This window comes from Ovis canadensis, chromosome 1 (assembly GCF_042477335.2).
Source record: "Ovis canadensis isolate MfBH-ARS-UI-01 breed Bighorn chromosome 1, ARS-UI_OviCan_v2, whole genome shotgun sequence".
In the NCBI taxonomy this organism is placed as follows: domain Eukaryota; kingdom Metazoa; phylum Chordata; class Mammalia; order Artiodactyla; family Bovidae; genus Ovis; species Ovis canadensis.
Genome location: NC_091245.1, coordinates 175,807,784 through 175,832,945, shown reverse-complemented (window position 1 = coordinate 175,832,945; position 25,162 = coordinate 175,807,784). Strand labels below are relative to the sequence as shown.

Sequence of the window (25,162 nt, the reverse complement as noted above, 5' to 3'; positions counted from 1 at the left end):
ATTCACTGTAAGTTAATATCTGGCTACCGAGTAGCCTAGAGAGCCAAGAAATCAAGAAGCATTCTCAGGCTCCTTTCAGGGTCTGAAACAGCTGTAAAGGATGTGTGGGATACTTGCTTTCTTAATCCAGGGGTTTACACACCTGATGATCCGGCTTGTAATGACTTCAATAGTGAACCAGGGACTAAGATTCATCCAGTACTTTTAAAAGTCTCAGATCTTTGGGAATTTACATAAGAATCTGTGGTTGTGCAAGCTGAGAAAGACAAGGCAGCTAACAGTACTAAAAGCTACCTTTTCTTCCTAGGAACTCTGGATGTGCTCTTGGGAAAAGACCTATGATTTTAACACAGAGACCAAAGCATGTATCTTTAGAGGTCTGCAGGAAACCAGTTCTCAAGGAGACCCAGAGAGGGAACCCACAGAGCAGACCTACTTTTCGGAGAGGACCCACAGTCGGCTTAGAGTCATTTTCTGGCCACTGAGGCCACGATGGTCCCTTGCTTGCTCTGGTCCTTTCTGTCTAAGCACTTCCTTTTCTTACCCAAAGTACCTCCTGCTGGTGACACCCGGCCATCTGCTGTCCTGACAAGGTGTGTGATCTTGGTTTTCCTTGCTTTTCTCTTTTGGCTGCCCACCAAGGGTTCTTGAGTTGTTGTTGGCTCTGGAGTGTTGGGAATGGATAGGGCATTTTTAACCTTATAAGCAGGCTCTGTGGTGTTTTTGTCTTCTGAAAATATGGCTGCAACAGGACAAACCATATACAGTTACACACAAAAACACAAGCATTACTTGTAGAAGGAAACATTTCTAAATGTCCGACCTATATGAACGAGAACTTAAAAGTTTTCAAAGTACTGAGGGAAAAAAGAAATATTGACCATAATTTTAAACAAATATTTCTTTAAATATTAAGTACAGAATAGAATACCCTCTGTACCCCAACAGAATACTGTATTAAGAGGCTAGTGGAATAACATGTTCTAAGTGTTTGGATCTTGCAGGTTGCAGGGTGGATAAGTGTGTGTAAATATGAATAAACTGTGTCCCAACAGACAAGTTGCACACATGACCAGGATCCCTATTTGAGATCCCTTTGACCAGCTGGTCTCAAGAGGTAGATAAAAGAAGTTTCTTTCCTTCTGAGGATACTGAGGTTAGGTACGTGCTTCTTAAATTTACACTTACATTTGTTTTCAACCTCCAGGTTGGACTGATGAGAAAAGAAACTGTCTGTGACACCTGATCTTCTTTTATGCATACTGAGTGCATAATAGAAGGATCTGGCAAACACTGATGAAGCTGGCTCATAACAAAACTCTCCCATTGGCGGAATTCAAGGACAAGATAATGTGCTTTAGGGAGATAATTTAATAAAGTACATGTCAGCGGAACTCCCTGAAATGTTAGTTTCAGGTTTTCTAATTCTAATTGTAATACCAGCAAATCACTTAATAGCACACACTTGTATCTTATTAGTCACTGTGTCAAGAGTAAGGAACACATTTGCCACCAAAGACCTTGCTCTCAGTTCAAACGGGTCAGGAATGCTGTATCTCTTCATATTTATTTCCTTAGGAGTCTATCCTTCTCCCTCCCCCCTTAATTGAAATTAAGACAGGAAGATGCAGATATGAGTACAATAAGCATTTAGGAGTATTTCTTTGCAGTCAAGTTTCCTGATTGGGACTGTTTTTATTCCAGTGAACTAAGAATGGGACAGGAGAAAGAGGCATCTTTCCATTTTTAACTGTCCAATCTCTTAAGACTGGTCTAGAAACTGTTTTTGACAAAGAGAAGGGGAGTAGGGGTCAGGAAATCAACTTGGAGGGCACCTGGAGGTGCTTATCAAAAGGTGGATAAGAAGGCAGACATTGGAAATAACACAGTATATGTAATGTAGGAAGACAAGGTAAAATAAAAGGAACACAGCAGAAGAAATAACTCAGGGTGTGAAAAATGCACTTATTGATATAAATACTTTTACAGGTTTCATTTAAAAATTTTAATGTAGCTCCCTAATGGGTTTAGGTGTAGCCTTGAGAAAGGAGGCTACAAATCAGTAACAATTTTGCCCTTAAGCATTTGAAACCAGGCTTCCTATTCCAAACAAGTGGGATATCATTTCAATCACATCAAGAGAAAGGATGTAAAGCAGAAATCATATTATGGTTTGTGGCTTGGTCTTACTATATTATTGCATAATAGAAGGCTGTGTGTGGACAGGCTTAAGGTAACAGTTACTTGAAAACAAACAAACACACAAAAACTATTTGGCAATGCTCCCAAACATCTTTTCAAGCAAGTAATTAAAATTAGGGAGAAGGCTCCTTTTAAATTACATATCTGACCAGGTCAGTCATGGAATATTGATACTTTGCAGTTTGCTTCACATAGGCCAGTGGTGGTATATATGCATTAAAAAAAATTTTTTTTTTTAAGTTTAAACTTCAATGAAAGCTACCAGCAAAATAAAAAGATAATTTGGTTAGAAACACTCCAAAGGTGTTCCATGACTCTGCATTAGCCCTGAAATTCAAGCCTCCTATACAAAGAAGCCAAAATCTGAGTTCTAATAACCTCATTGGATATTCATAAGCTTCAAAAGTATAGTTTCTTATCTAGGCTGATCAGTTGTCCCTTCTGACTACAAGGGGAAGTTTGTGATCAGTTGTCCCTTCTCTCTCTCTGGTATGATCACTGCATTGCAGTTGGAGCTACCAGACAAAGCATTAACCTCTGCTCTCTTTTTCTTCCTCTTCCCAGAAAAATCTAGAACTTGTGGAGATAAGTGTGTAGAGGACTCCAAAGATGAAGGGTGTATTAAATCCAAATTACTGCTTGTATACAAAAAGAATCAAAAAGGTCAGAGAAAAGGCATGGACACCAGAAAAGGGTTAAGAGGGTTGGGAAAGATGACCTGGTTTCTATGACAACAATACGGGGCTAATGGAAATACCACAGTCACAGAAGATTCTATTCTTGACTTTTTAATTTACTAACTGTGGGACCAAGGTCTCAGTTTCCTCATGTAAAGATGGAGCTGGATGAGACTACCTCTAAAGCAGCCATCCAGCCTGAAAATTCTTTTCATTTCAGGTCTAGAATCAAGGTCCTGGTGGTGTTTTCTCCAGTCAGCCCGTGTCTCAAGGCTGTGGGACAGCCCTGACTGTGGGGCTCCCTTGACTGTCAGCTTTTTGTTTTCAGTGAGACTTCAGATATTTTCACTTCTTTTCAGTGGTTACTCATTTTCCTATATGTTTTCAGAAGAAGCCAAGGGTATAGGTGCAAAGGGTTTGCAAATGGGAGGCAAATCAGGCCTTAAAGGCAATGGGACCGGGGGACGCTCAGACACCAGCAGCCAAGGAGCTGCGGGGTCAAAGGCAGGTGGCCAACAGATACCAGTAGATCATGGGGTCACAGGGATTGGGAGGCTGGGAAATAGTGAAGGAATGAATCAGGCTGTAGGCAAGTGAAAGATGAAAAAAAGGAAAACGCCCTAGAAGTTCTCATAAGTCACTGTAAAGGAGGCAATGCCACCTCTCCAAATGCTGTCTTCTCTAAACCACTGTCAGATCGAAAAGTAATCACAGGGCCTACAGATCATCCACATTGGAAAAAGGCATCTGGGACTTCCCTGGTGGTCCAATGGTTACAAATCTGCCCTCTAATGCAAGGGATGTGGGTTCTATCCCTGGTCGGGGAACTAGATCCTATAGGCCACAGGGCAACTAAGTCCATGTGCTGCAACCTGAGAGGCCCAAGGGCCGCAATGAAGAGCTCACAGGCCAGTTAAGACCCAACACAGGCAAATTATAAGTTTTTTTTTTTTAAAGAAAAAACTTCAATATAAAAAAAAGGCATGTGATGTGATCTTCCTATAGTTAAGAGGAAAAGGGCAGAGTGAGTCTGTCCCATGCTCTGACCCATGGGTGACCCTAGAACATCTTGTCTTATCTGGTGGCCTACACCGATGATGGTCTTCAGGGTCAGTGCTCATGGAGAACCCTCTCCTAACACAGAAAAATTGGGGAAAGCAGGTAAGGCTAAGTCAAAGACATACAGCTGAACTTTGAACAACCGAAGTTTGAAATATAAGGACACAGGTCCTCTTATAAGTGGATATTTTTACATAAATACATACTACAGTACTGCGTAGTCCATGGCTGGTTTAATCTGCAGATGCAAAACTGCTTATACAGAGGGCCTGGAGGGCTAGCTGTAAAGTTACACATGAATTTTTGACTGAGGGGGTGAAGTGGAGGTTGAAATGACTCTGTTCAAAAGTCAACTACAGCTGCCTGGGACAGAAACAGCAGATCAGAGTCCAGCAACATAAACAAAGAGAAACTTCTTCTATCATCCTCTCCAACTAGCTGGTTAAAGGATCTCAGGCAGGAACCCTGAACACATGTAGAAATTGTGGTCTCCAGGGACACAATTTATCTAGATTTACATACACTGTCCTCCCCACCAACCTGCAAGAATCAAAACAAAGGCTTAGTGGTACAAGAAAATTAATCAACAGAAACCTCAATTAAACAGTCAGGAGACCAGAAGGGGGAGCTCTCAAGCCTTGCGATGATAGTAGAGCCCAACAGGAAGAAAGACCTCTCTTCTTTCCTGGCAGGGACTCACACAATGAAACGCCACACACTTGATTTACCATAGCCCTCCCAATCCCAGTTTCTCTCCCCCCTCTATACAACTCTCCTTCCTTTGACATATGGGGGCTTGCACACTATGGTGGCAAACCCCAAAGTTAAATTCTCTGCTGATCCAGAATATACTCATCTTTGCTGGAGAAATAACTGGCAGTCTGTTAGTTTCAGGTCAACAGTGGTGAGAAACAGGAAATGAAACAAGCTTAGAGGAACAGCCCAAAGATGTGTACCGAGACAGCAAGGTTTGCGCTTTTCCCCTGCCCCTCCCCCAACCCCTGCGCTAAACTACTGGAAATGTGAGACAAGGAAGGTTTTTATCCTCTAAAAACAAATTAGTCATTTTCTCTTTTGGCTTGTAACTGAACACACAAACCTACCCAAGCACTGCAAAACAAGTCCACAGAGCTGCTTTTTATACTCCACAATAATCATAATACACTTTGAGCATATCATGTGAGAGTGATAATGTGAGCTGATTCCTGGAGTAACATTAGGAATGTGGCCATAAGAGACTGTCTTGTTTTCCAAACTCTGTTCCCAAAATGTAGAGTGAGTTTTTTGGTGAAGGAGCGTAGCACTTGTACTGTTACCCCAGGAGGCCATTAAAAGCTCCAAAGTCACTAATTCACAGGCCAGTTACGGAGTCACAATTGCACTGAAATTATTATAGCCAAGTCTGGACTCTCACGGCCATGCGTTAATCTCTCATGAGCTGAAAATGCAGTCAAAGGCTAAATGGAACACAGGAGTCAAATGAATGAGCCTTATCTAAGACCCTGGGGGACTCTGCTGAAGTTAGAAAGCGACTACTCTGAACTTCTGAAGAGAGATCAAGTTAGCCTGACTTGTGGATATTTCAAAAATCAAACTGTAAACTAGACTTTTCTTCCCTGTAATTACGTTTATATATTGTAAAGAAACTAATTTTATGGAGATACCTAGTCTGAGATTTCTTTTTTTTTTTCTTATAAAACATAGTATTTATAATTCCAGCAAATGAGGGCTACCCAGATATGCCTGAAAAATCTAAAATGTAGTGGTCACTGCTTTGGTGTTGGTTTCTTCCCTTCCTATTTACATTGGCCAGGCTTCAATTCCTTATCAGGTATTTGAAGCTGATAAGGTCTCCTTAAATTGACTGGAGCTGCTGTTAAGATTCATTTATACAAAAAGTAAATGTGAAAACCCTCTGGAAACATAAAACAATATTAAGTAGTAATCATCCCCCTCAATATTATTACAATTAGAAACCTCTAGCTTAAACATGAACTTATGACACTGTAACTTGGTGGAAAGATAAACACAGTGGCAGAGGGAAGTCATCTTGGTTTTTCGGAAAATTTTACCTTGAATTCTAGCCTACAGGCAATTTTTTTTTTTTTAATGATTTGCAAGTTTAAGAAGTGGTTCAGCAATTTTGAATTTTAAAAGCATGGGGAAAATGCTTATAAATTATTAGCTTAGCACTTAAACCTCAGATGTGACTACTAAACCCCTGAAAACTTCTGATATTTTAGGGGAGAAAACTCACAGTCAATTATACTCAGGATGGTGTAGGCAAAGGATAGTGAACTTGAAGTCATCCACTTTAACAGAGTCAGAAGCAGCTAACAGCTGCCTATGTAGTAGAATCAATATTTCATTTATAGGCATCTGTTACAAACTTCTAAAGTCTGCCTGGCCTTTGCCCAGGATAGCCTACACATGCTACACTGTCCTGAATATGGTTTCCTTTTTCTGACCTCATAATAATCTCCAAGATAAAGTTTTAACAAGGAATGACATGGACACCTATCACATAGTCACCACTTGAACAATAAAATGGAGGAGATGGTATAAAAATAACAAAAAGTCACAACTGATTCCTTTTCGTCTGGCTATATAAAATGAATTTGTACCCTATGCTAAAAGATATGCAATTTTCAGTGCCTATTCTCTAAAGTTTCATTCCATACACATTAATAATAAATATAATTAAATATCAAAGATAATATTTCCAGCTACACCCTTTTGACTGCCTAGAAGATTCAAAATTAATTTACATTTCTGCCCTCCAAATGGCAGAAATTTAGGGCTTCAGAATACGGTATTTTCAGCATTATACCATTCACTAAAGGTATTACAGTAACAAAATCATCAAAGTGTTAGAGGAGAAATGAAATGTACAGTTCATGTATTACTGTGCCTTCTCATTTATCCCACCCCTAAACACACATATCCTACAATAGAGAACAAATGTGGAGAGTAAATCCTATGAGGTTAAAGGGCCTGTCCTACCGGAGACCACACATTAGTGGCAGGTCTGAGATTAGGAATCAGGTCCCCTAATTCCTACTTACTCGCTCTTTTACCACCCTGCACATGCTGTGATACCTCCTTATAGATGAGGTAGGGTTTTCACTGTTTTAAAATTAAAATATTTAGAATAGCATCATTTCAAGAAAAGAGTAATATTGTCTTAAATGCCTCTTTCAGATTCCTCTGATAGTTCATCAGTGCCTTACATTTATCAAATCTGTGCAGAACATATTTTTAAAATACACATGTGTGAAGGTGTATCAATTTAGGGATGTTAGGGTTTAACACTGAGAGTGGCGCAACAATTCATATTTTGTTTGCCAGCAAAGTGCAGAAATGATACCCTATAGAGGCTGTGAATGTGAAGTAATAAGTCAGAAAGGAGACATATTGCTGGCATTTTCTCTAAAAGCAAAATGACATAAGAGCAGACATGCAGTTCATGTGAACTGTGCCAACCAAACAACAAAAGTTCACGTTGATGATTAACTCAAATTTGCATATTTTTGACAAATATCTTTAAAACATGAGTGCTTTTTTAGAAACGACTTAGGTCACATGTGTATCTTAATTTTTTCTCTTTCAACAAAGGAATGAGAGTATATTCCTTGATTCCTTTGGGAATCAAGACACATGGACTTGTTCATCAAGTTCCCCTTTGTAGCCGTAAGTAAATAAACCAAAGGGGTAAATCAAAAGGATGATCACGAAAGTCTCTCCTAGTTTTCAAATGACGTGACTCCTCATGACACGTTGGAAAAATGTTCAGGTTTTTAAAAATATCTAAATGGAAAAGAGCATCAGTGGGAAGAATGGATGTATGGCTCTTTACCCACTGCAAAATCTTCATTTACCTATAGTTCAATGCTTAAGAGGAATTATATAAAGTCACAAATAAATATGACTGTGGGAAATTTGAAATAAAATCTGCGCTTCTAACATTTACCAGTCAATATGGGGCTTTTCTTTGGCTACCAAAAGCCTCAGGGACATTCCCTTTGATCACAATCAGGAGGAACTGGGCAGTGGGTTGGGGAGGAAGACCAGGTCAGGAATCACTTCGGCAGGGCTCCCACATCCAGGAGAGCCCCGTGCCGCTCCATTTGACTTCCCAAGTGCATCCTCTTGCAACGTGAGCTGCAATACTGAATATTTCCAGTTTTGAAACCTCTAATTTGGGACTTCCCTGGTGGCCCAGTGGTTAGGAATCTGCCTTGCAATACAAGGGACACAGGTTCAATCCCTGGTTAGGGAACTAAGATCCCACATGCCGTGGAGCAACTAAACCCGCACACCACCGCATGCCACAACTAAAAACCCAAGGCAGCCAAATTAAAACAAAAATCCCCTCTAATTTCTGGTGACTGTAGTTAAAAATCCCCCTATCACAAATTAAACTCCACATGACGCACAGCCTGACCATTAGTAAGATAAAAATTTTGTCACTTTTGAATAGCTTTTCAGATCTAATATATCCTACTTTTCTATTTATTCAATTAATTTTTGAGAGTTTGATATTGAAACTCCAACTAAGTCTTAATTTATCTACTTAAAAAATAATTGTAATACCTAGTGGAACTGTATATAATTTTGTTCTGTTTTTCCCAAGTCTCTGGTAAAAGTGTTATCATATTTTAACAATTTAAAAAACTTAAAAAAGCAAAAAAACTATCAATTTTGATTTGAAAATTAAAAACTCAAAATTTAAAAATAACAGGTCTAATGCTGTTGCTTAATTCTGTACAAATTGGTATCTTTTTAAATCTACAAAAATTATGGCATTTCCAGCATAGACTACCTGAAACGATACAATGAATGTTGCTTCTTTTACCTTCTGTAGGGTGAATGGCGTCCAAGAAGAGTTGCTTGCTTGACCATTTATCCCCACTTCCTAAAAGCAGTAACAGAAAAGGAAAGTGAATCTCTACTCCTAGTATAGACACATAAACTATAAAAATAAGACAATCCACAAAACCACCTCAATAAAAAATCGTTATAACACAAATGAAACAGAATTTTACTTCAACTATTTAATTCTCAAAACCACATTTGCCAACTAATTAGGCCATATCAGAAATGCATTAAAAGTAAACAAATTTGCATTTTATAAAAACACTGTTGGGTAATTTCTATGACTTTAATCGAGATTAATCTAGAGATTGGTTAAAAGATAAAGATAAAAGCTGACATTTTACCTAAAGAGAGATATTTCTCCACTGAAAGCATAGAATAAATACCAACATACAAAACAAAACTAAGAGGCTGAATGCAGGTGAAAATAAAACCCAAATTAAGTAAAAGGTCACACACAGGAACACTCAGGCGTGTATGTCTACACAGGGAAGACAGCTGCATTTAAAGCCTCATTCCATAAACACGAGGGACTCCACATCTGGCCATGCAAGGAGGATGCAATGGGCATCGGATGGGTAGGCTCATGGCAGTCACGACACTAACATGCAGGAGATGCCAGAGAAAGACTGACTTCCAGGACATGTGGTTGCACTGAACCAGATGGGGAAGCTTATCTTCTGTGTGAGAGAACAGAGGGAGATCTTTAGATGAGCCCTGAAGAGGTTCAAGGGCCCATCCAGACCATGACAATGACACCGATGCTCAGAGCAAAGGGAGGGTAGAGTGCCTGTGTCTCTCGTGCCCTCTGGAAATAACGGTTATGTGACTGAAGGAGGTGGGAAGAGCCCGACAAGCTCAGTATACAGATAGAAAAAAAGAGAGACAGGTTACGACGTAGGAGTGGAATCCCCCTTGACAAGGATCCTCAAGTGTCAGAGAAAGTATAGAAACCGTGGGACTTTCATATGAATATCAAACTGGGAAGATTTCAGGAAGCAGGAAATGTGGTCCTGCTTTGACGGCTGCCAAACATGAGAAAAAACGAGAACAGTCAAAGAAAATAAGTGGAGAAGAGCTCATGAAGACTAAATTTAAAAATGTACCAAATACAAATAAAAAAAGCCGTTTTAGGATTCATATGGAACTCTGAAACTAGAGACAAATAAGGGATTTGAGTACAGAAGTGGAAAAAGATCCCTCTGTGCAATTAGCTGCAGAGTCTAGAAATAATGAATGTGCCTGCGTCAGAGCTGATGACATTGAAGCAAGCAGAGGGGAGGTAAAGGCGAAGACGGTGCGGTGAAGCATCACTCAAAGATGAATCCACAATGGAGGTGGCTGAGAAGTCTTAATGGAGCATGGAAGGCACCAATACCTTTTTCCGGAACATTAGGCTTCTCCTTTTTGTGCTTATATTTGCTGACAATTTTGTGGAATAAGTTCTTTTTCTGAGACTGGAAAGGACCTACAGACAATATTAATATAAATATATTTAAAATTTACAATGCTTCATAAAATAAATACTCCGTGTTTCTAAACAATTATACCCTCCCCCAACTTGTGAAATAAGCAACCTGATTCACAAGAAATGTCACCTTGCATCTTTTCTCATCCAACTTGTGCTTAGCTCCCTTCCCTAGATTTACTGAAAAACCAGTGAGATTTTCCTTAGAAATATATCTGACAGAAGCCTCCATTAGGGCTGGGACTCCCTCAGCAGAAACTGCAGATGTAGTGACTAGAGCACACCACAGCCAGTAATGGCAGTACAGATTGTAGTCTGTAATAAACAGAAGATTTTACTTTAGATTCCTAAATATCATGAAGGCAAGGATGACACAGACATTTCGTTTCTCCTAAGAAACTGATCTTCACAAGGACAGCACTTTGAGGATGACTTTCAGGTGGGCCTGATAGCATTAGATAGCTTTACACCCTATTCTGAGGATATTCTAGGAAGAAAAGATTGATTTAAAAATAGAAAAATACTTGTCAAGACTTTTTTTGTGGAGGGTGGCAGGGGGAGAGTAGTAGGGAATGGGCAGAAGTCTCAAACTGAATCTTAGTTTGCTCAGATAAAGAAAAGAGACTTGGGATTTTTCAGTCACCATCAGAAATGGCAACAACAGCACTGACCTCCCCAAAGCAGGTTGCTTTCTACACTTTGATGATAGTCCTATGTGAAACTGACAATCACCTTACATAACTTCTGTTTCCTCGTGTGTAAATGGGGATAATAATAGTGCCTAACTCACAGGGTTGAAGCGAGGATTTTAAAAATTAGAAGCTCTGTAAGCTGCTCCTGCTGCATCTACCCACCTACCAGGATCTGCACCCACGTGCCCTGTCTTCCTGCCAGAGGCAACTATCTGTGCTCCTGTCTAAAGTATACCATTAAATGGTTTTTATGTTCACAAATATTTGTAGCCGTCATCAATTTGAGGACATTTCACCACCTCAAAAATAAACCTCGTATCCTTTTAGCTACTACACGCCTCCCTACCTCTATAGTCTCTGTATCCCAAACTGCCCTGGCTAGAACCTCCACTACATTGTTGAATAGAAATGGTGAGAGTGGACATCCTTGTCTTATTCCCTATCTTAGGGGGAAAGCACTCAGTCTTTTATCATTAAGCATAATGCTGGTTGCAAAGTTGTTTTTTTTTAAATGTCTTTTATCAAGTTTTTAAGTTCCCTTCTGAGTTTGTTGGCTGTTATCACGAAAAGGTCCTGAATTTTGTCAAATGTTCTTTCTACATCTACTGAGATGATCCTGTGGATTTTTCTTTGTCCTTGTCCTACTGTTGTGGTATATTAATTCCATCAACTGGATTTTTGGATGTTAAACCAACCCTGCATTCCTGGGGCAAAACATCAGTTGATTACAGTATATAATTCTTACATGGATTCAGTCTGTTAGCATTTTGTTAAGGATTTCTGTGCCTACATGTGATAAAGAGAGTGGTCTGCAGTTTCGGATTTTCTTGTCTGTGTGATATGTCTGTCTAGTTTTGACTTTAGGGTAATACTGCCTTTCTTATTGGGAAGTGTTCCCTCCTCTTCTAATGTTATGAGCAAGCTTATGAAAAACTGGTATTAATTATTTAAACATTTGGAAGAATTCAGTAGTAAAGCCATCTGGGTCTAGTACATTTTTGCTTACTAAATTCAATCTGTATACTAGTTATAGGTCTATTTACATTGTCTATTTCTTAAGTCAGGTTCAGTAATTTGTGTTTTTCCAGTAACTGCCCATTTCATGTAGGCTGTCTAACTTATCAGCATACCATTATTCATAGGATTCCTTTTTAATCCTTCCTATTTTTGTGAGGTTGGTAGTAATGATCCCTATTTCACTTCTGAATTTGTTTTCTTTCTTTCTTGGTCAGTCTAGTTAAATATTTCTCAAGTTTGTTTGTTTTCAAAGAATTAGCTTTTGGCTTTAATGGTTTTTCTCCATTATTTTCCTATTATTTATTTAATTAATTTCATTTCATTAATCCCCTCTCTAATCTTTATTATTTCCTTTCTTTTACTTTTTTAGGTTTCGTTTGTTCCGCTAACAGTGTCTCAAGACAGGTTAGGTTATTGATTTGGTATCTTTCTTCTTTTTTTATATAAGAATTTATACCTATAAACTTCCCTCTAAGTCATGCTTTAGCTGTACCTATAAATTTCAGCATGCTATATATTTTCATTTTGCTCATCTCAAAGTATTTTCATATTTCCCTACTGATTTCTTCTTTGACTCACTGGTTATTTAGAGTGTGTTGTTTAATTTTCACTTACTTTTGAGTTTTCTGAATTTTCTCCTGTGGTTAATTTTTACTTTCATTCCACTGTGGTCAGAAAACGTAATTTCAATCATTTCAATTCTTTTTGTGAAATGTTCCAGCATACTGTGTGTTCTGGAGACTGTCCCATGTATACCTGAGAAGAGTGTATATGATGCTATTGTTGTGTGGAACATTCTATATATGTCTGTATGATGTTCAAGTCTTCTCCTTTGTTAATCTTTGACCTAGTTCTATCAAACCTATTCCTTTTTCCATATTACTGCTCACCTTCTGAAACATTATTGTTCAGGCTTATTTACTGTCTGGTACTCCCACTATAATGTAACCTCCACGGCAGCAGGGTTCTTTGTTTTCATTCAGAGATATATTCTATATGCCTAGGATGGTGCTCAACACGTGACTGATTTTCAACAATATTGTTGCATGAATAAGCAAAGCTCTTAAAACACTGGATGGCATAAATAAAGAGTTCAAGAAATGACAGTTGTTGCTATTATTACTGATAACATAAAGGTTTACAAATGATTTTTGAGGACTACACCAAGTCATCCTTCTAAATAACCAATAACAAATATTCTGAATTGGGTGGTAGTGGTGTGAAATGGAAACAGAAAACACTTCTTATTTGTTTTTTTGGGGTAGGGGGGAAGTGAATGAAAAGGGAAAGAAAACAAATTTAACAGATACAAAGACAATATATCATGTGATGATATACACTAATATTACAGGTATTCTTTACAGCCCATTTGCTATCATTCATATGTATCTTATACAATCCAGGAAAGTGTAGGTGGTGCACATGAATGACAGAGGCATGGGCAATCATGGAAAATGGAAGCAGAAGAAAGCAGAAAGCAGAAAGATAATTCTGAGACTTCTCTGGATCATAAGGATGCTAGTGATTTACCCACAGGAAGATAATCTAATGATAATATGGTACAGGCTCACAGGGAGAACGACTTTTGTTCATCACTGTATACGAGGACAATGGGATCAGGAAATGGTTCACAGAAACAAACTGATTTGATGTATGGAATGGGTTAAGAAAGAAGAAAAGAATGCATATTTTCAGACCCAACCATACTCGGAGAAACCTAGAAAGTATAATTTAAGGACAAAACTTAATATAGAGCTTGTCAATTTTAACATAAAAAGAGAACATCCAGGGAGGTTTAGTACCCAGAAGAGTTTCCGTAAAGTTATATTTTTAAACAGCCTTGCTGCTAGCCATCCTGAACTATAAAACAAATCTAAGCAAACGACAAGTTCAAATAAAAAGGAAAGTGATAAACTCAAAGGAGTTTGATATGAGGATAAGATACAAGGATATTCACTGAAAAGCAGTAACTTTAGTCAAGAAGTGAACAATTTGACTCCTGTCCACCAGTATGGTATACATGTCTGATATTTTGTTTAAGGAAAATAAAGTAAAAATTTGTAATAAATAGCACATATACTACTATTTTTCCTTAATTATAATTAACATAGAAATGTCCAAGGAGGGAAAAGAAGGTAGGAAGTCAAAAACAGAGAAAAGAAGCTGAGAAGGAAACAGATGGCAATTGTCTTTCCATGAACCACAATCTCAAGTTTCCATGCCATCTCACTCTCCCATCTTCCTACCAAACCTCCTGAAAGACAGTTGGTACCAGTTTCCACTTCCTTATGACAAAAATCACTGTTGCTAGCATATGAACTAGCTTAGGACTTCACTAACATTTTTGGACAGGGTGGCCTGTATTTTGAAGATATCAACTTCTTTTGCATCCCAACTTCACAGCTCGGTAAAAAATAGCAAAGACAAACTATAACCTGAGACAGTAGGAGGCATGCCATAGAGACACTAATAATAACTTTTTCAAAACATTAATGTTGTTCATAGTTTGCTGAAAAATGGACATGTTTTAGCTGAGAAGTATAGTGACACAGAGCCCTTTTATTAGTAGTATGGTATGAAGAATTTTCAAGGTCAGCAGGTGAGGTGAATTAAGAGAAGCCTGGTTTGGAGAACTGCAGTAGGAAAGAAGTGTTAGGCATAACTTGAATCTTGAATGGTGGTGACAATGTCCAGCTTCTATAGTTTCATGTTTTTAAGCTATAAAAAGAGCAGAGGTTTTATCCTAAGACTAGGCTGTCATTTTGTTAATGAACACATAAGTAATGAAGGGCCAATGAAACAGTAAATACCTTTGTAATAATTTATAGCAAAATGGCTACTAAACATATGAATCTGTGGACTGTGATAAGTTCAAGTAAATGAGCCACAATCAAGTTAGGATTCATTGAGGAGGAGCCACATTATTGGGCTAGAAATGCATGCTTTGTTAAAAAAAACTCAGGATTATAGTAGGCATACCTTTTATACCTGTAAATGTGCTGTCACCATGCTTAAGAAAATGTCTAAGGACAGTGAAGACTCTCAAATAGCTACAGGGCAAGAAACAGAGTTCTGCCCAACCTGGAAGCTATCACTTCCTGACGGGAAAGGGATGGCCTGATTTTCATCACATCTCAGCTCTTGAACACTATTAATATAGTCAGGTCAGCTCAATCCCAAACAGGGGATTCTGTCCTCAATCTTTAACATTGCAAACCCGCTTCTTTGATTTCCATTGTGATTTTCAAAAATTTCAAATTCTTTAACAGTGGGAATTTGAATCTTGCAGAGTAAGCGTAAATTGGAGAAACATGAGAAAGACTAACAGTATGTTTGTTAATAGGCTAAAAAACAATGTGAAAAGATAAAAGAGATAAGGAAGGAGAAATTGAGTCAAGGGTCAAGATTGGGCATAATTTAAACACTCCAAATTGAACTCAATTAACTTTTTCTTCATGACCCTACTTACTTGAAAACTACTATTTTACAGAGCACTCTGACTTCCGATACTTTTGTAAAAAGTGCTTCACACATTAACAGTATACTTAAAATAATGTGTCAAAACAAATCTCTTAAGTTATAATTAAATTTAGATTTATAATTCAAAGCTTTCATTTGAATATATACAAGTAACTGTGAGAGATAAACCAGAAAACACTGTAGAAATGGGCTGCTGCAGCTGACCTGCATTGTGAATGAGATAGATAACTTCCTGGATAATCTTAGAAGCAAAGGGAAATTCTATGCCTAAATCATCGATACACTAAGCCTACTATAATGTGGCCTGGACCTTGTTAGAGGAAGGTAGACCCGTTACAAACACTTAAGGAACAGGACGGAGATAGTAGAGGGCATGATGGAAAAGGGAAAGACCACTTGGAAACACAGATACAAACAAGACGACCACTGGGAAAATACAAGTATAAACCCAACTATGATCTTGAGGTATGTAACTATATAAATGCATGCATAAATATTTCTTCTAGAAATTACATTTCATAAAAATTCTATACATGTTATATAACCTGGAGTAGCTAAAAAAAAGAAATACCTAGTATAAGGCAGGGAAAAATACAATAATAAATGTTGAATAAGAAATACAGGAGAAAATAAAATACAGACAAATGTTGTTGGAGAAAAAATGAGGTTTCCTATGAAAACATGCTCCTTTACTAAAGAATTACTGATCTCACTCACAATGTTTGCTTTGAACAATTCATTATGCAAAAATGCAAAGGGTCTAGACTCTAAGAAAACAATCTCCTCTATCCTCTAAAGACCAGGCAATTACAGCGCAGCTGGTATGATAATTTCATTAATAACTTGTAGGATAGTACACTGGCACTAATACCAAATTATAATCAACTACAAATACTACTTCTTTAGTTTGCTAAATAGAGAATATATTATTTAATTTGTTTTATTTTAATTGCATTTTGCTCCACAAGTTGGAATGAGCAAAATCTAAGGTCTTGATAGCCTTCCTATTTATGCAATTACTGGTACACTTTAAGAACCAGGGACTTTGTGGCTTGAGAGGCATAACAGAAGAGTTAAGATGATATTGTATAAAGTATAATCCAAAGCTCCAAAAAAGCTATTTCACATCAAAAGAAATACTGTTAATCTCAGTTGGGAGAGGAAAAACATATAACAGACAACCAAGACCCAAGAGAAGGTCTCATGAAAACAGATCCTAACTTCAGGGTTTTATAGCTTTACAAAAATAAATCTATTGTTACAGTCCCTGACAGATAATTCAGCCAACTTCAGGGCTCTAAAATGAATGTCTCCAACGGCAAGGAGTGGAGGAAGAGCATATGTCCTGCACATCAATCAATTAAGTTCCATTTTATTAGTTTGCTAAGTCATGTATTTATCAGCAACTTTAAATCCAAGAATTGTGGGGGCTCATGATACCTGGCATCTTTGGGCTCATGGACTGCTTTGCCTATTCCTAAACATCTCCAGGGCACAAGGACTGTCATTTCACTCGGTAATCCATTATGGTGCTCAGCTACCTACCTGTCAACAGGCTGCTTTATTTCTTTCCTACCTATCTTGGAAGATCTCAGAACAACCTTATTTTATTTTCTCAGATGAGCAAACTCAGTGATGCAATATTTCTTTTTTAGTTCTTTATTCACCAGACTTGTTTTTATTAACCACAGCGGAAAACTGAGCTAATTCTAAAATCACTTTTACATTCCTTCCCACCTTTTATCACAAAGGGGGCATTTTCCTCACCTTTTCAGATTCACCCTGAGACACGGGTCTCCTTGTTGTTTCAGTTTCAGTGTACAGTGGGGGTTTTAGATCTTGATGGAGAAAGGTTTAGGTTTCTTCATAGATATACTTTTTCCCTAGATATACACATTATGGACTCCCCCAAATCTGTGAAATTATATATACTCGTTACTATTTATCTTTGATCATTCTCCATGATTGCTAGATTTTGACAAGATTTGTGCAAAGATAGATATCATTTTCTATCTATCCATTCATCTATGCATTCAGCTAAATACACACAAAAAGGGAAGTATTCTGATTTGCCATAGAGGGAGCAACAGGTTGCCTCTTTTACAGGGTAATTATGAGAATGCTGCCATCAAATCCTGCTCAGAATTTGATCCTGGAAACAACAAACCCCCACACTAGTTTTTCATCTCTCATTCACTACCTCTAGAGGAGAGCTACCGAATGACGTTTTCCACCTCTATGTGGAAAAATAAAGGTATACTCACTTGTCTACCAACTTTCAGACCTAAAGTAAACTCAGAAGAGAAGTTTTGCACTGGGAGCAATACTGTGGCTTTGTGTAGGACAGTTCTTCATTGTACTTGAATGTCCTACGCAGGTTAGGATGTTTAGAACTCTAGCCTCTGCCATACATATGTGCCAGGGGTTGTGACCACTGAAAATGTACTCCCCACTCTTTAAAACCCCTCTAACGAACCGCAGTGTTGCCCCTCATGAGTGCTGAGACTCCCCAACCCCCCAAGCCACACTGACAATTTAAAAAACTTCCTTGATATACACAGAAGAGCATCTGATATTCTTGAAAAAGAATATGTACATAGCACTTCTCTAAATTTAATAAAACCAATAAAAATTATATTGCCAAAGTATTACGGGGAGTTTTGGTTCAATTGCCAGTTAAGAATGTGATCTCCTGACCAAGTGAATGGAAGGATTTCACTGCCCCAGAGTCCAACCTGTTGCAGACACACAGAGAAACAGATGAACTGGGTTCAGCCAACAGTTCCTGCTCAAGAAAAGCTCAGCATTCCCAACCTGAATTATGGAGACAAGAAGGTCGAAGACCATGTATAATTAAGACCTGCATATGGGCAAATGTATAGGTTGAGATGCCCAAGGACGAAGGCTGAAGAGACTTAGGAAGAAGACGAGAGAGAAAAGAGTAAGGCAGGAACCAAGATAACCCTGGAAAACAACTGAAATTCCAACTCGCCACTGCTTCAACTGCAAACCCAAGTACATATCTAAAGGGAGCTGCAGACGGTCAGAAGAGGCTTCAGTTAGAGTCTGATCATGCTGCAGGAAGGCACAGCACGCATCTAACCTTTGCTGGTTTTAGTCGGTTCTGCGGACATATTTCCAGTCTTTTTCTTTTTCCTTGGGACAGGTACACATTTCCGGTCAAATGTAACAGGACTATACTGAGGGAGGCTGTTGAATTTCTTTTCAAATTCTTCATCCAGCTTTGTTGAGCTAATGAAAGACGGGAGGGGAGAGACTCAATCAGCACATGATGTAAATATTTAAAAAGGAAACAATCTAAGATATATTTTAAGATATTCCATTTGAAAATGGGGTTCCTTAAGAATTAGGACATTGCTAAATTCTGTGCAAGGACATAAAATATCTTTTTAGAAATGCTTGAGATTTACCAACACAGTTTTCTTAATAAACTCACATGACAGGTTATGTTATTACCTTAGAAAAGTAGAAACATTATATAAAATAGCAGGGTATTATTGAAGTGGAGAATTTGCTGTTTTTTTCCACTGGCACAGGAATTTTTTATGAAGTTCAATACAAAGCATATTCTATCCAAGTTTTTCATTCTGAAGATTCTCATGTATATGTATGTATATGTATATACATACACACATACATATAGCAAGTTTATTTATAGAAATTAGTAATTTATATTGATAACTTCATAAACTTAATTTTAAAAAATTACTGACTCGTTTGTGTGCATGCTAAGTTGCTCATTTGTGTCTGACCCTATAGACCATAGCCTGTTAGGCTCCTCTGCCCATGGGATTCTCCAGGCCAGAATATTAGAGTGGGTTGCCGTGCCCTCCTCCAGGGAATCTTTCTGAAGCAGGGATAGAATCCTCATCTCTTATTGTCTCCTGCATTGGCAAGGAGACAATACTTTATTACTAGTGCCATGCAGCAAGCCCATTAACTAGTTTAGTACTTGATTAAAACACACATTTATCTAGAGAGTCCTGTGGATTGAGAAGCCTGGTGGGCTACAGTCCATGGGGTCACAACGAGTTGAATAAGATTGAGCAACTAACACACAAAGAAGATATAAACAAATATTCTGAAGATTAGAAAAAAAATTCTGGATAGTTGACCAGGATGAAGACAAAACATTCAAAGAGAAAAGTAAAGCCAGTTTTCCAAGTACACACCAGCAGAGAGGCAACGTGACTTTAACGCAAACCACAAATGACTCCAGAAATGCCACCAGCAAAGTTGGGAAATCCTTGGACTGCTGCTGACTGTCTCTACGTAGCCCCACAGCAATGGCAGTGTGCCTGCTGGAAGCTAGGCTGGTTGCTGGCTTTCATTTATAGTGAGATTTATTAGCTAAGATGCAACCCAAACAGATGGGAGAAGCTGCAGGGGAACTGTTGTGCTTGGGAGATGGAAAATGGAAGGCGTACTGGGAAGAGGGCAGCTTTGAGTACTCACTTACCAGAAGTTAACACGTTACGCTGCTACCTGAGAAATGTACTTGAGGTGTGTTCACCTAAGACTCTTTTCTCAGTCTTGGAGGAATGTACAAGAATGGGGAGCACAAATAGGACAGTCAGATGATCATCAGAAAGGCCCCCCTGAAAAAGGCCATTATTAAGTTCTAACAAAGCAGTTAAAGGTGATGGCTTGTGGGTGATGTTCCTCCCTTAGTAAAATTTTCTTTTGTCATTTCAGTTAATAAATTATAGTAATGGAAAATCAGGTAACATCTGATACTAATCAGTTGCTGTCAGAAAGCTATCTATAAGATGTGAATTTTTTAGATACTCTGAATAACCAAAAGAGAAATATGAAAATGTAAGCTGTAACTCCTTAGGTCCCTTGGGACTTCCCCACCCCCCACTTTTTTCACCTAGAATAATTACCTATGTTTTTCTTAAAGAAGTCTATAAAAGTAGAACTGCCAATGCAGAGTGAATTTTCCTTGGCTACAGGTAACTAAACAGCACATTTTCTGTGATAAAAGGTTTACACTACTCATTTAGAAATCTCAGAGAAGATTGACAGATGTGGCATTTTTCAGTGCTCATGAACTATGCTGGCATGTTCCAAATAAAGCAAGCCCAGACAATCTGATTCTGACAGGCCAATATTTAAAGAAGGGAGAGGAGGAAAGACCAGGGTTGTACCACTGATTTAGCCTGCAGAAAATCACACCCCCAGTTAAACACATGTGGCTTCCGAAGAAACGATTAAAACAAAAACACCCCAATCTCTTTTCAGGAACAGATTTCCAAGACTGTTTCACTTTTCTTGTTCCTCAGAGAAGACTGGTAAAAACATTCAGGAGTTTCTAACAGAAGCACCAGAGAACTTTTTGCTGGGGAGCCTTCAGGCCTGCTTTATTTATTCCCTTGGGCTTTCACACTGTCTGCAATAAGACCTATACCTCTCTCAGTGTGTAGACCTACAGGACACTGGTAATTCCAGAAGATGGAGAGCACTAGCTCTAATGCTCAATTTTTAAGATAATCCTGCAAATCCTTCTGTGCTTGACAATAACAAAGGTGAGGATTTTCATGTCACTGTTTAAGCATAATGTTGGCAAAATAATCTGAACTTTGGACTTTTAAAAATATTAGAACAAAATATATACAGTTATAAATATATCATCTCAATATAAATAATATTGAGGAATCATCCTCATGAGAAATACTTTCCACCCTCCCACTGTGTAATGAGGGCCTTAAGATTAACCAGACCTCAAAGCATTGTAATATCCAGTTGACAAAGTACATTATCCCACAAAAAAGAAATGCAAGTATTTATGGATAAAACAAATATAATACTCCTAATGCATAAAATTTGCATACCTTTAACATACTTATGAAAAAATATGGAAAATATATTAAAGTATACTTATTTCTATTCAGTGTATTCTTTTCAAATTTGGCTAATGAGAAAGCTAAAGGACAGTACGACTGAATATACAGATGCTGAATATACAGATGCTTTCTTTTTTCACCAATATAAAGTATTGCATCGCCTATCAAAATGCTTTATGTTAAGCTTGGTATTAGGAGTCTATCTTATATAATAAAAAATAATTCTTAATTATTTTATCAATGTATGCTCCTTCTTGATACTGCATTTTAATACATAATTAATTGCTAAAATTTCTCTGTATTGAGAGAATATTCAATCTAATATTTTTTACCTTAGAGCATTAGAACCTGGTTTAAACAAAACAAGATTAGAGGTAGGAACATAATTTTATGTACATTCTCAGCTGCCATTATTTTATACATGTGCACATAACCTTTACAAATATTATATGAAGTACATAGAGTATATAAAATTAGCAAAGTATAAACCTGTGATATTCATTGTAAACTTCAGATTAGAACTACATCTTGGCGATATGAAAGGATTTACAATGTCACACCACTAGTACAAGGTGGACCTCAACTGAAACTCAGGCCTAAGTCTACAATCTACACATTTTGTACCATAATTAAAACATGAAAGACACTATTACTCACACACCATGCTAACAGCAGGAATCACATGATGATCTGTATTTCTTCATGAGTTTACTAAGACCACAGTAAGTGCTGACTGAATACTCAAAGAATGAGCTGTCAGTGATTTGTTTACCTTGAAAACTTAATACTACTGCACGTGTGGTCTGTGCTGCATGACTGACTGTGCCCACAGGCACTTACCCAAGGACAGAATCTTCCTTTGGCTTTGTCTTTTTGAACTTCTTGCTTCCACTGGTCCCACTCTGGCTAAATGCCCAGCTTTCTTCATTCCAACACCCTTCATGATCAGACGAGTTTCCTTTTCCTGAGCTTCGTTTCCCTAAGGAAATTCAAAAGAGTGTGCTTGGCATATTGGGATGGAAAGGAAATCATCTTAATTGCTTCATAAGTGACCTTTTGACCCCTTAGGTACTATTTGCATGATGCTATTTGTTAATTATTTCAGAGAACTCAGGACCACCTTCAGTAACAGAATGTGTAAAAAAGTAACTTACAGACTGAGATCCACAGTCTCATAACTCAACAGGTGCTACTTGACTCATGAGAAAGACTAACTACTATTTACTTTTCCATTACAGAATCAGCCTGAGGTGTAGACTTGTTTCTAGAGTCTACAGGTCAAGATTCTGTCAACCATACCTGCGTGATTCTGAAAATTATTTCCATCAGTTAAAAACCAGACTAAGAGCTCTACACATGCAATACTGATCCTTCAAAACAAAAAATCAGCTGACATCAGTAAAAAGGGAAAAGACTGGAGTAACTTAGAACACTTATATTCTGAGAATTAAGTTGAATAGAAACGTTCCTCTATGGTGCTAAAACATACGGTAAAATGACAAATGTATATATTCTATAAGCCACAAAGACTCATACAGATCTAAGATACTATTTTGATACTAATGTTCTTTACTGTAGTCTTAACTGCTTTTCAATACCTCTGCAAGAGGAATTCTGCTAGGTTTCCATGTTCTCTTCAGATTTTGAGAAGTCGCTTACCTCTGTCAACATTAGCTCGCAGAGAGGTGAGCATGCCCTCAGACACCAGGGTTTTATAAAGAGCACCTTTGCAAGACCTCTCCGATTTCCGGGAGCCACAGGTCTCTATCTTTCTGTGACAGTCACTGTCCTCAGGCTTGGCCTGTCCTGACAGGGTGGGTGGTAGCGCATCCTCCGTGGGGGTCAACGGTTCTGCTTTGATACCCTCTGGCACCTCACCAGAAATGTTCTTGCTGGCAGAAATGCTGATAAAATCTGGAGGCCTTGACTCTTTGGTGGGGTCTGAGGATTTCTCCTTCGACATCTTCTTCTCTCTAGATCTCACTTTTTTCTTTGGTGGCTTGGCATCCAAAATACTCCCCTTTCCGCTGGAGGATGGGCGGGCCTTCTTGCGAGGGGTGTCTCCAAGCTTCTCAATGCCCCAGTCTCCCTTGGCCACGGCCTCAATGGTGTACATGACGCTCTCGATATCTGACTCCGAGGACTGCCTCTTCTTGCAGGCCTTCTTGGGTGTGGATTTATCATTTCCGTGTCGATCCATTCTGTTTTTCTTCTTTTTCTTTTTTAGCTTCTCTGGTTTGCTTAGTGCTGTGGGATCCTCGATGATCATGATTCCATGAGGATGGCATATGTGGTCCTTTCTACTGGGAACATCACTTATTATTATCTTGCTACTGGCAGAGTAGGAAAAATCAGGGAAGTGGCCACATTTTTGATCTTCCTCTAATTCTTCCTTTTTAATTTCTTTGGGAGCTTCCATTTTTATACCTATTATATTATCCATTCGGAGCTCCTCAAAATTTCTTATTTCCTTAGAATCTCTTACATTTTCCTTAGCTGATTTTTCAAATTCTGCTTCTTTCTGTAACCTGGCTTCATCTGTTTTCTCCATTTTTGTGTCTCTTTCTTCCTTTCCCTTTTCCAATTCTTTAATTCTTCCACCATCTAATTCTTTCGCTCTTATTAGCTTTGATTCTTCCATTTTCACCCCCTCTGATGCCAGGCACATCTAAACAGTTAAACACAATGAGAACAAAACACATTACTGCATACCTGAAATTACCTTAAACTTTTAAATTGCATCCTTAAAAAAAAAAAATCAAAACAAACTTCAAACTTTACAATAACAAGTCCACTTCTGAAAAATTAACTTATTCAAATTAATAAAAGTTTTATAATATAATCATTCAGCTCTGGAGGAACATACACTCAAATTGTCATCTTCCAGTTTCTGATGAAGCTTTTAGTATGAAAATGAGATTTGGTAAAAGGAGCGGGGAAGCTAGAGTTGTAAGACCTGAGCTTGAGTCCCAATTTTGCTCCTTGCTAACTCTGTATCTAGAATGAGTCATTTCAGCCCTCAGTCCTCTGCTGCCTTTGTGAGATAAAAATGATGATGACAGTTATCTCAGAGGACCCTGTGAGGTGTGAGATGATGCGTGCATGGCAGTGCTTAGTAAATCACCCCCAAACTCTATTCAGATATTTACCTTTTCTTTTTTCCTTGGGGAAATATGAGGAAAATAGCAACAATTTCTACCTAATCACTTGAAATTAGAAATTATAAGATGAAAGCTCTGAAAAGTAAGTAGTAGGTTGCTTTCTTTAAAAAACTTGTTAGCAAACTTGATCTGATCTGAACTTACATGGCTGTAAATTCTGACCAGAACTATAATGAAAATGCTTTGTACTGATAATTTATTTCAGCATGACTATACATGTTTTGGCTATCAAATCTCCATGAATTTGAATATATACTGGAGGAATGAATGGCATACTGTAAGATACATATACTATATCACTTTCCCTAAAATTTGAAAATTTTTGAGTATCAAAACACATCTGGCAGTAATTCGGTTAGTTTTTAAACTCCCCAAATTTCACATATAGGACATTAAAGGAGAATGTTGCCATTTTACTCTGCAGCAGCTCTAGGTACTTTGAAACTGCAATCTGAAGCTATTTTCAAAAAAGGATATTATAGTTCATTGTCAAATTCATCTTCAATACCTAGGTTTTCACTCAGAAACACTCCCTGTAAGGTGCACAGGTGCCAGGCCACTAAAGGTATAAGGATCAATAATGCCCATCCCACGTTGTCCTGATAGCCTCCACCCCAGCCCCACAGCACATCTGAGGAATTCATCACAGTGACAAGGCTGGTAA

General features: G+C 38.1%; 1 protein-coding gene across 19 annotated transcripts in view; it reads right to left on the bottom strand.

Annotated features, from left to right (window-relative positions):
- Window positions 1-25,162, bottom strand: part of BBX (BBX high mobility group box domain containing) — a 288,092-nt gene that overhangs the window by 8,389 nt on the left and 254,541 nt on the right. For 9 of the 19 annotated variants that reach the window (XM_069552481.1, XM_069552453.1, XM_069552475.1 and 6 more), the window contains 6 exons: window positions 22,997-24,005; window positions 22,178-22,316; window positions 18,574-18,722; window positions 10,192-10,281; window positions 8,794-8,853; window positions 545-742 (listed from right to left, as the gene is read on the bottom strand). In XM_069552481.1, coding sequence (XP_069408582.1) covers window positions 545-742; window positions 8,794-8,853; window positions 10,192-10,281; window positions 18,574-18,722; window positions 22,178-22,316; window positions 22,997-24,005 — 1,645 coding nt within the window. The remainder of the gene's footprint in view (window positions 1-544; window positions 743-8,793; window positions 8,854-10,191; window positions 10,282-18,573; window positions 18,723-22,177; window positions 22,317-22,996; window positions 24,006-25,162) is intronic. The other 10 variants (XM_069552537.1, XM_069552515.1, XM_069552529.1 and 7 more) reach the window with 3 other exon arrangements.